At 42.2% G+C, this 11,985-nt stretch overlaps 1 protein-coding gene across 3 annotated transcripts in view; it reads right to left on the reverse strand.

The window, feature by feature from the left end:
• Nucleotides 1-10,717, reverse strand: part of sec16b (SEC16 homolog B, endoplasmic reticulum export factor) — an 86,262-nt gene extending 75,545 nt beyond the window's left edge. For 2 of the 3 annotated variants that reach the window (XM_062977766.1, XM_062977764.1), the window contains exons 1-2: nucleotides 6,266-7,260; nucleotides 3,638-3,965 (exon numbers count right to left, since the gene is read on the reverse strand). In XM_062977766.1, the coding sequence (XP_062833836.1) occupies nucleotides 3,638-3,903 (266 nt within the window). In that variant the 5' untranslated portion in view covers nucleotides 3,904-3,965; nucleotides 6,266-7,260. Of the gene's footprint in view, nucleotides 1-3,637; nucleotides 3,966-6,265; nucleotides 7,261-10,395 lie in introns of those variants that run through there. The other variant, XM_062977765.1, reaches the window with a different exon arrangement.
• Between the last annotated feature and the right edge of the window lie 1,268 nt (nucleotides 10,718-11,985).

An 11,985-nucleotide genomic window follows, 5' to 3' on the forward strand; every position in this document is an offset into this window, starting at 1 on the left:
GGGCACCCATTGCTCAGCTGCTACCACTAGGCTGGACAGTTACAGGCCCAGTGTGCATAAATAGGATGCACCCTCCATCGTCGGTGGGCACTCGTCAAGCGCACGTGCTTCAAGGCAGTCGCCCCACACTAATGCATAGCTGTTTGAGTCATATCTCGGTCTATTGTCAGGGGATAACACCAGAGTATTCTTCCATCTTTGAAGTCTCCGAAAGGGATGAAACTACAGCGCTTTCCAAAGATGAACAGAGGTTTTTAGAGATCATGAACTCTCAAGTTTCCCGGAGTCCCGAGGGAAATTGGATAGCCCCTCTGCCTTTTAAAGCAGAAAAACCCACTTTGCCAAACAACAGGCATGTGGCAGAAAATAGACTCTGGTCACTGAAGAAGAAGATGCAGAAAGACCCCAAGGTAAAGGAGCAAATCGTTGGCTTTATGGAAGACATGTTCCAAAGTAACTACGCCGAGGTCTCTGATCAAAGTGAGGTCAATGAAGAAAACTGGTTCCTGCCTTTCCATAAAGTCACGCATCCCCAAAAGCCTAACAAGGTCCGAATTGTATTCGATGCCAGTGCCACATGCCAAGGCATTTCTCTTAATAATGTTTTGCTAAAGGGACCAGATCTTTTAAACAGTTATGTTTATTTTCACACAGACAGTACAATTGTGCTTGGTTACATTAACAACATGACCAAGAAATTTAAGGTGTATGTGGCTAATAGAGTCAACAACATTCTATCCAGTTCTACGCCTAGCCAGTGGCACCACGTCGCCACCAGCAACAACCCAGCTGACATCGCTTCCAGAGGAGCTTCAACTCAACGAGTGTTAAGTTCAAGTTGGCTGACAGGCCCCAGATGTTTGACCGAAGTCAATTTTCCATCAGCCTTTTCTCCCACCGATATTACAGAATTGCCCGAGTCCGTTCCAGAGGTGAAAGTTTGCAAGATGACCACAGAAATCAAGATGGGCCAAAGATCTTGCCTGGAACCACACCGTTTTGAATGTTTTTCGGAGTGGCACAGTCTTCTTAGAGCAGTTGCTAGGCTTATACATCATTTAGCTTGCAAAGATAGTGAGCCTTTACAGGTCCAGGATATGATAAAGGCTAAGAGCGTCATATTCAAGTCAGTACAGAGATCTGCTTTCAAGCAGGAAATAGCTAGGCTAGAGCAAGGGCTCAACATCCCTAATCAAAGTCTTCTAAATGAGTTAAACCCATTTCTAGACAAGGAGGGTATTTTGAGAGTTGGAGGAAGGTTAGCCAAAGCTAAACTCAAGGCGTGCATAAAAAACCCCATCATCATACCCCCTAATAGTCACACTGCATTGCTGCTCGTTCGGCATCACCATGAAAGGATCCATCATCAGGGTAGAACTCTAACTGAGGCAGCCCTTAGAAATGAAGGTCTGTGGGTAGTTAATGCCAAAAGGTTGGTCAACAGTTGTATTTTCAAATGTGTTAAATGCAGGCGCCTTAGGCGAAACTGTCAAAGTCAGTTGATGGCAGAACTACCTCAGGATAGGACTTTGACAGACCCACCCTTTTCCCATGTGGGAATCGATGTGTTTGGTCCTTGGGAGGTTGTCACTAGGAAAACCAGGGGTGGTGTTGTAAATAACAAGAGGTGGGCAGTTTTGTTTACTTGTTTAGTAATACGAGCTGTCCATATAGAAGTCATAGAAGGGATGGACACTTCATCATTTTTAAACGCATTAAAAAGGTTCATAGCCCTCAGAGGGCCAATTAAGTCAATTCGGTCGGACTGTGGCACCAATTTTGTAGGTGCGACCAAAGAACTCAATTGTGTGTCTAGGTTTGGGAGAGACCCAAAGGTTCAGAACTTTACGAATACTGAACAAATTATGTGGACTTTCAATGTTCCTCACGCCTCCCACATGGGTGGTGTTTGGGAGAGGATGATTGGTATTAGTCGCAAAATCCTTAATGCCATGCTTTTGAGTCATAGGTCATTGACGCATGATGTTTTGGTGACACTTATGGCGGAAGTTACCGCAATTATCAACAACCGGCCGCTGGTTCCCCTTACCAGTGACCCTGAGAACTTACAACCACTGACTCCTGCACTTATTTTGACACAAAAGGTGCCAGGATGGAAGGACATCATGTTGCCAGTTCCGGACGGAACTCACCGTGCCCTGTGGAAACAGGTGCAGTCCTTGGCCAACCACTTTTGGAAAAGGTGGAAAGCTGAGTACTTAAGCCAGCTTCAAGCTAGAAGAATCTGGCAAAGCCCACAGGACAACATTGAGGTTAACAACGTTGTGTTGTTAAAGGACAAAGACTTGCCCCGCCATGCATGGCCCATGGGCATTGTATTAAAGACCTTTCCTTGCCCGGATGGTAAGGTCAGGAAAGTTCAATTAAAGACTTGCAACAGAGACAAAGTGTCCATTTTGGACAGACCAATTAGTGACCTCGTGTTGCTTATTGGAGATGTTTAAAGTTCTAGTGTTTGTATTGTCATATGTGCAAAGGTGTTTGTATGTTTTTGAGTGGTAAATTCCCACATCCTGGGAATTTAAGCGGGGAGTGTTCCGTCCCCCAGGACGATGGTTTGCCTTACTTATTGGTCGTTTGATTGTTTTCCCTCCTTTGCATTTTGTTTCAGCCTCTGGCTGCAAAAGCCCAGGAAAGGTGGCTTGAAGTCTGCAAGAGCTGGCTGCAGTTTTCTTTGCAATGATTGGTCAAAGAGTACAACATCTTAGGACCGCCCTTTTTACCAGGGTCTAGTCTCCATTTTAGAGTTTCATTCTGGCTATAGTCTTCCAACGTGCTGGAGCTGTGCAAGGCTAACTGGGACAAATCATCCTCAAAACCAGGCCAATCTAAGCCTATCCAAATTAGATAAGTATTGAATTATACTGATCTGGAATAGGAAATCTAGTTAGAGGAGCAGGGTTATTCCATCGCTTCTAGAACTAATCTTTGCTGTAAAGATAGGGAAGGAAAGAGTTTCTCCTTCTAATATAGACAGCGTGATTAGGGTATAGTGGTTTTATAATCACCTTTGCCTTCTGGAACCAGGGATAATTCTGCAACTAAAACCTATGGAAATTTGTTTCATTTTCTGCAACTTTAAGATCTGTGCCAGGTTTACAACCTTGTATGAATAAACATCCTTTTTTGAAGTTCTCCAGACTCAGTCGTTCAATATTTTAGGACAGCTTATAGGGATTTGCAGTTCGCCCGGATAAAGGACGGCACGTTTCAGCTTTATAGTTTTTTTTTTATTGTCTGGCGGACGGCACAGGGACCAAGAGCAGGGCCTCCTCCGCTGACCATAGACCCCGGGCTGGTTTATAAGAGGAAATGCGATCGGTCAAGTAACCCAGACTTGAGCTGTTTCTTTGAGGTCCTTGCAAGGATACAAATTTAAGTAAATGTTTATGCAAAGAAGTGAATACTTGTGGCCCTCCATGAGAGATAGAAAGCAAGTGAGAAGCCATATTGAGAAAAACGCTCTGATCTTTTCATCACAATTGCTAACATTTTATTGTTTGTGCCTTCAAGTAATTTTCCACTTATAACAACCCTAACCTGAATGTATCATGGGGTTTTCTTGGCAAAATTTGTACAGAAGGAATGAATATTAATGTCTTCACACCAACCTTACCTTGAATGTGACCAGCTGGCATAGCTGCTTTCATAGTAGGGTGCCCAAGAATTTGGTCTCATAAATGCTGGATGATATGTGGATGGGTGGTGTTGTGCCTGAGCATCTGGCTGGGGTCCTGCCCAGGGTTCATGGTGATACGTCCATTCAGTGTTGTGCCTGGAATAAGGAGGAGCAGGCCATGGGCTCCTCCTATAGCCCTCAGTCCAGGCTGGGTGGCTCCCACGTAGCCAGGGTTGTTTTGGTGGTGGAACCCAAGGCTCCATTTGGATTTGGTTGTAGGCTGTTTTCCTTTATTTTTACTCAGTGTCAGATTTGTTCCCGTTTCCTGAAAATGTAGGAATAATCACAAATGATACGCTGAAAGCAGAACAACTTCAAAATTCCCAAGATTTTTATTCTTTGGGGTTGTCAAAATAATGGAGTCAGCATTTGTAGAAGTCATCCAAGAGGAAGCGCCACCTCTGTTGTGGATGATTTTCTGCTATTTCATTGTGGACACTGACAAGTTAACATCAGCTACCTTTGGAAGGGAAAGAACTAGAAACCTTGGTGGTATAGTGTAACATCTGTTCATTTAACAGTGCAATCCTAGGTATGTCTACTCAGAATTAAGTCCAGTAAATTCAGTGCCGCTTAGGATCAGGTAAGTATGCACAGGATTATGACTAGAGGCAATTTATGCAGCCACAGGACCCATGTGCATTGGCATGAAGGTCTAGCCTGAAAGCTGCATCAGTCCCCAAAAGGAGCAACACAGCGCCAAGAGACCCATTCTTTGAGTCAGCTTATCTGGACTATTTATTTTGGCTTGCTACCAGAGAACTGAGTTTGAGACATTCTAGGGCTGTGGTTCTCAACCTGCAATCCCCAGATGTTTTTGGCCTTCAACTCCCAGAAATCCTAACAAGCTGGTAAACTGGCTGAGATTTCTGAGAGTTGTAGGCCCAAAACATCTGGGCACCCCAGGTTGAGAACCACTGTTCTAGGGACTTGGGAAAAGCTATTGCCTCCCTCCCGCTCACAAAATCTATTCCCGGTGACGCAGCGGATTAAACCTCTGAGCTGCTGAACTTGCTGACTGAAAGGTGAGTGGTTCGAATCCAGGGAGCGGGGTGAGCTCCTGCTGTTAGGCCCAGCTTCGGCCAACCTAGCAGTTCGAAAACATGCAAATGTGAGTAGATCAATAGGTACCGCTCCGGTGGAAAGGTAACGGCGCTCCATGTAGTCATGCCGGCCACATGAACTTGGTGGTGTCTTTGGACAACGGCGGCTCTTCGGCTTAGAAATAGAGATGAGCACCAACCCCCAGAGTCGGACACGACTAGACTTAATGTCAGGGGAAAACCTTTACCTTTACCTATCTGCTCAGAGTACTTTACATACACTATCTCAATATCTTACAATAGCCTTGTACCATTGGTCAAGGTAAGAAAATTATCTGTTCAAGTCTACCTGTTAAGTTTATGCCTGGAGTGAAATGCAACGTAAATGGATCATAGCTGGACCCTTTAATTTCTATATCACAATTTCCCAAGCAGAATTTCAAAAATTCCTCCAAAACCATTCAAAACAATTCCAAGTCTTTTGCTAACTATTTTTTAAAATAATCCTGCACTCTCTTCTACCAACTGCATCATTCATCTTTGCAAATCTAACAAGTACAATCCTAACATTTTGGCACTGAACAATGTTATATGTTTAAATCAATTTGTTAGTCCCAACTAAAGTAGACATGCTGACCCAGTAGAACTTTTGCAAGTGCTGTAATATTAAATGCCTTTTTTTTTCAATGGGTCGTTACTAAAACTGGGTTTGGGACTGCAGATTGCCTTTGTCACCTCCTAAATTGTCGAGTACTCAGATGTAATATTTGCATGTAATATTGATAATAATATTATAATGTAATACAATATAATGCCAATAATAATACAATATAATAATAATAATAATATAATAATAATAATAATATAGGCAAGGAGAAAGAGAAAGGGAGAGAAATGGAAGAAGAAAGAAAAGGAAGAAAACCTCCAAGAAGATGCCCGGAAGTCAAAACTATACAAATCTCTCCTTTTTTTATTGTGTTTTTAAACCTTTTCTACCTGGACCCCTCCCCCTCCCTGCCACATCCCCTTTACCCCCATACCTCATCCTATCTTATTTTTTCTTTTCTTGCCTCTTTTTTCTATTTTTTATTTTCTTTTCTTTTTTGTTTATTTATTCTTTTTTTCTCTTTATTTTAATGTGTACATTGGAAAAAGCTTTAATAAAGATTATATATAAAAATAATGATATATATTACATGTAATATTATTAATAATATTACCGTATAATGGCATAGTACAATATAGTAATATATAAAGCTAATGTTGTGCTATGCTAATAATATAATATATTGAATGTACATATAATTTGTAAGCCACTCTGAGTCCCCTTTGGGGTAAGAAGGTCGGGATATAAATGTAGTAAATAAATAAATAAATAAATAGGCTTAAGCCCATTTCACTCCACATCCTGGAGCAGACAAAATGACATTCATATTATCAGTCATTTCAAAATAAATCCAAGATCAATGTTGGTATATGCATACAATCCCCCCCACCCCAGCTCTCTCTTACAGACACAGACCTGTTTAAAATGAGACCACCAGCTTCTTTCTCACTTTGGGCTCAGCTCAAGACATTTCCCCCGAGGCAGCTGTCAAAGTCCACCTGCCACATCAGTTGATGCCTGGCTGCTTCTCTGCTCCCTGAGGTCAGCAATCCCTTTTTTTTTTCTCCTGTGCCAAAGTCCCAACCCATGGCGTAACATTGACTGAGCAGGGCAAAGGGCTGCCTGCCTGCCTACCTGCCTGGGAATAAAATTGCCCGTAGCTGTTTATAAACAGGAGGGAGAGCCCTGAACCACACACACACACACACACTGCTTCCCTCCTTTAAAAAACTGAATAAAGTATTCGTGTATGTTAAAAATACATGAAACCTAGGATAAAGGGTTTTTTTTTAAATGGAAAAGTATAATAGAATCATGAAGTTGGAAGAGACCACAAGGGTCACCCAGTTCAACCTCCTGCCATGCAGGAACACACAATCAAAGCACTCCCAATAAATAACCATCTACATTAAAAATTCCAAAAAAGAAGACTCCACCATACTCCGAGGCAATATATCCCACTGCCAAACAGCTCTTACCACCAGGAAATTCTTCTCAATGTTTAGGTGGAATCTTTTCCCCTCCTACAATTTGAATCTATTGCTCCGTGTCCTTCTCAAAGAGTTGTCCTTTCGAATATTTACACATGGCTTTCATGTCCCCTCTCAGCCTTATTTTCCCAAGCTAAACATACCCAGTTCCCTAAGCTGCTCTTCAAAGGGCTTGGCTTCCAGGAAAACAACTTATATCATGAATTGCATTGTGTCCCATCCCGTCCCACTCAATCATATCTTTAAATATCTCCAAAGAGTTCAAACTACTTTTTGCCCCAGAGCCAATGGCCTGCTTTCCCCTATGAAAGAGTGTACATGTGAGGAGGTTGTCATTTTTATCACAGTAATAACGCTATGTAATGAAAAAAAGTCTGTTGCTGGTTTGAATGTGTTATTTCCTGTCTAATTGTGCATTAAATCTAGTTGTGTCCGACTCTGGGGGTTGGTGCTCTTCTCCATTTCTAAGTCAAAGAGCCAGGGTTGTCCATAGAAACCTCCAAGTTCATTTGGTCACCTTGACTGCATGGAGCGCTGTTACCTTCCCGCCAAAACGGTACCTATTGATCTACTCACATTTGCACGTTTTCGAATTGCTAGGTTGGCAGAAGCTGGGGCTAACAGCGGGAGCTCACTCCGCTCCCCAGATTCGAACCTGCAACTTTTCAGTCAGCAAGTTGTGCTTTAACAGTGCTTTAACACGCTGCGCCGCTGGAGGCACTTAGTAATAATAATAACTTTATTTTATATCCTGCAGTTTAATAAACTTTTCCCATGTTTTTATGATAGAACCAATTGGGAAATGACACTTATAACCCAGGAACAAAAATCTCTGTTACATAGTGTAATCTTGACATAACATCCCTCAAGGATATTCAGTATATTAATCTTATCAAATATCGAGGTGGGTGAAATTACGAGTGTTTGTACTGTGACAGAGGGATAGTTTGCTGTGAACCTCCTAAGGTAAGAAGATTTAGCAGAAGATAAAGCTGCCCGTCTCAATGGATTATCCATCTGCCAGGGATGCTGGAGGACCCCTCCTCCCTTGGGGTCTCCCTTGTCCTATTTGAGAGCTAAAGTTGGAAAAGACAAACAGGAATATAAAGAGGAATTCAAATACACAGTAGAATATAAAGGATCATAAAAGGACATTCGGGTTTAGCAGGCAGCCTGTCCACTTTCCTTTCCTGGAATCAAACTGGAAAGCTTTCCATATCCAGATCAATTCATCAGTACTGGCATCACAGAAATGGATGGGCCTCGGGACAGAATATCAAAGAATCATAGAGTTAGGGAGCTAGCACAGCGGGTTAAACTACAAAAGAACTTGCCAACTGGAAGGTCAGGGTGAGTTCCCACTGTCAGCCCTAGCTTCTGCTTACCTAGCAGTTTGAAAACAGCAATGTGAGTAGATAAATAGGTATCACTTTGGCAAGGAGGTAAAAGGAGTCCCTGAAAAACATGCCAACAATTCGATCAGGAAGGTGTTCATGGACAACAGGCTCCTCGGCGTGAAAAAATGAAACAACACCTCCACATGGCTGAGTCGAGCACAGTCTCTAGGTGCCAGAGATGAAAAAAGAGAGAAGCCTTGATTCTGTTTAGGTACTGTCTGAATGTGTTGTCAACTCTATAACAGCATTGAATGTTTGCCATATATGTACCCTGTAATCTGCTCTGAGTCGCCTCGAGAGATAGAGCAGAATATAAATAAAGTATATTATTATTATTATTATTATTATTATTATTATTATTATTATTATTATTAGAGTTGGAAGAGACCTCAAGGGCCATCCAGCCCAACCCTATTGTCATACAGGAACACACCATCAAAGCACCCCCAACAGATGGCCATTCAGTCTCTATTTAAAAACCTCCAGACTCTGCTACATTCCAAAGCAGAATATTCCACTGCTGAACAGCTCTTACCATCAGAAACTTCTTCCTAATGTTTAGGTGGAATCTTTTTTTCCTGCAACTGAAATGTGCCATCATTTCCCCTGGAATTCACCCCCCCCCCCAAATAGAAATTCATATTATACAGTAGAATCTCGCTTATCCAAAATAAACGGGCCAGCAGAACGTTGGATAAGCGAAAATGTTGGATAATAAGGAGGGATTAAGGAAAATGCCTATTAAACATAAAATTATGTTATGATTTTACAAATTAAGCACCAAACATCATGTTTTATAACAAATCAACAGAAAAAGCAGTTCAATACATGGTAATGTTATGTAGTACAGTAGAGTCTCACTTATCCAACACTCGCTTATCCAACGTTCTGGATTATCCAACACATTTTTGTAGTCAATGTTTTCAATACATCGTGATATTTTGGTGCTAAATTCGTAAATACAGTAATTACTATGTAGCATTACTGCGTATTGAACTACTTTTTCTGTCCAATTTGTTATATAACATGATGTTTTGGTGCTTAATTTGTAAAATCATAACCTAATTTGATGTTTAATAGGCTTCTCCTTAATCTCTCCTTATTATCCAACATATTCGCTTATCCAACGTTCTGCCGGCCCGTTTATGTTGGATAAGTGTGACTCTACTGTAATTACTATATTGGAGCCCCTGGTGGTGCAGTGGGTGAAACCCAGGACGGCTGAACTTGCTGACTGAAAGATTGGCGGTTCAAATCCGAGGAGCAGGGTGAGCTCCCACTGTTAGCCCCAACTTCTGTCAACCTAGCAGTTTGAAAACATGCAAATGTGAGTAGATTAATAGGTACTGCTCCATCAGGAAGGTAATGGCGCTCCATGCAGTCATGCCAGTAACATCATCTTGGAGATGTCTATGGACAACGCTGGCTCTTCAGCCTAGAAATGGGAGATGAGCACCAACCTCCAGAGTCTGACACGACTAGACTTAATGTCAGCTGAAAACCTTTACCTTTCCCTAATTACTGTATTTATGAATTTAGCACCAAAACATTGCAATGTATTGAAAACACTGACTACAAAAACATTGATTACTAAAAACTGACTACAAATAAAGACAGAATTACATAAAATGAACTTGCAGTAACAACATCGTTGGAAGTTAAATCTGTAAAAAGTTCAGTCCTTGCTGCCTAGAGAAACAGCTGTGGATCTGGCCGGGAGGCAGACTGTGTTGGATAATCCAGAATGTTGAATAAGCAAAGGTTGGATAAGCGAGACTCTACTGTATTTCACCCCTTTTTTTAAAAAACCTCTCATCTTTTTTTTTTTTAATGAGGTTTATGTCATCATCCCAGGCACTAGCTAGAATCTTATGCGCTTCAAAACCCCACCCCACCAGTCACAATTCAAATTGATATGGAAATTCTTCAGAAAGCCTTTCACATTATTCCACCCAGAGGGAATGCCTTGGGATGCTGAGGAAGCAAAAAGCTTATCAGTCTCATGCATCGTCCAATCAGAACAGTCTACTTTTCTAAAAGTGCAAGAAAAAGAAACTTCACTTCATGCATTTTTATTTTTACTGAACTTTCCTAAATTACCCTGTCCCTTATTATTCCTCTGTTATTATTCACTAAAAAGTTTTTAAGAGTTACTTACACCTATCAATAACTGAAATCCTTTGCTGGTGCTTTTGTATCCCATCATGTCAAATATAAAGAGAGAATGAATCATTAGTGAAGTCGCTCCCTGCCACGTCAGCCCGCCGGAACTTTTGTGTTTTAGTTCTTGTTCCTGGACGGATTTATTACCTAAAACACTGAGAGTAAGGGAAAAACTAGAGGGTGAAGCTAACGTCGCCATTAAGGGAAGGTCACGTCAGTGCAGAAGGCTGGCGATCATCAGGTGTGTGCAATGCTTTTCACCTGGGCTCCTTCTGCATTAACTGAGGCATGAACATGGGGTGAATCTACAATGTAGAATTAAAGCAGTTTGGCTTTGGGCCCTTCTGCACTGCCATATAAAATCCATATTATCTGATTTGATGATATCAGAGTGGAAGGGAGGAGAAAAATAAGCCAAAGGGTGACTCAGGACTCTCAGAGCTACCCAGAGTTGTAAAGAAAAACACACCTAGAGCAAAGAGATGCTCGTTCTTTCTTCCAAGTCCCCAAACGCTCACACATGCACCCCACCACCCGTCTCATACTTTCCCAATTTCCAGACCCACTAAATAAATAGAATCAAGAAAAATAAAGGAAACTTATCGAAGGCATTCATGGCCGAAATCACAGGGTTGTTTTTTCCGGCTGTATGGCCATGTTCCAGAAGTATTTTCTCCTGACATTTCGCCCACATATATGGCAGGCATCCTCAGTGGTTGTGAGGATGCCTGTCATAGATGTGGGCGAAACGTCAGGAGAGAATACTTCTAGAACATACTGCCCGGAAAACATACAACAACCCAAAGGAAAATTACTTAGGCGATCCCTCTTGGCTCGAGGACAATGGTCCTCCAGGTGTAGCGTCTTGGAGGTGGATGTGTAGGTGGCTGTGGAGACCTATTCTTGACCCGCATGTTCTTCCACAATGATGACATCAGTTTCCAGACGGAAGGTGGTCCCGGTCAGGGTTGGCTAGATGCACCTTCCTCTTGCACATTTCTCCCTTTTGCTCCCCATTCGTGCCTCATCAAATTCCACAGCACTGCTGGTCACAGCTGACCTCCAGCTAGAGCACTCAAGGGCCAATGCTTCCCAGTTCTCAGTGTCTATGCCACAGTTTTTAAGGTTAGCTTTAAGCCCATCTTTAAATCTCTTTTCCTGTCCATCAACATTACATTTCCCATTCTTGAGTTGGGAGTATACTGCTTTGGGAGATGGCAATTGAGCATTCAGACAACGTGGCCAGTCCAGCAGAGTTGATGGTGTAGGAGCATCGCTTGAATGCTGGTGGTCTTTGCTTCTTCCAGCACGTTGACATTTGTCTGCCTGTCTCCCCAAGAGATTTGCAGGATTTTTCGGAGGCAACACTGATGGAATCTTTCCAGGAGTTGAGTGTGACGTCTGTAGACAGTCCACGTTTCGCAGGCATAGAGCAGGATTGGGAGGACAATAGCTTTATAAACAAGCACTTTGGTATCTCTACGGATGTCCCGATCCTTAAACACTCTCTGCTTCATTCGGAGAAATGCTGCACTCGCAGAGCTCAGGCGGTGTTGTATTTCAGCATCAACATTGACTTTTATGG

This window comes from Anolis carolinensis, chromosome 4, assembly GCF_035594765.1.
Source record: "Anolis carolinensis isolate JA03-04 chromosome 4, rAnoCar3.1.pri, whole genome shotgun sequence".
Taxonomy (NCBI): domain Eukaryota; kingdom Metazoa; phylum Chordata; class Lepidosauria; order Squamata; family Dactyloidae; genus Anolis; species Anolis carolinensis.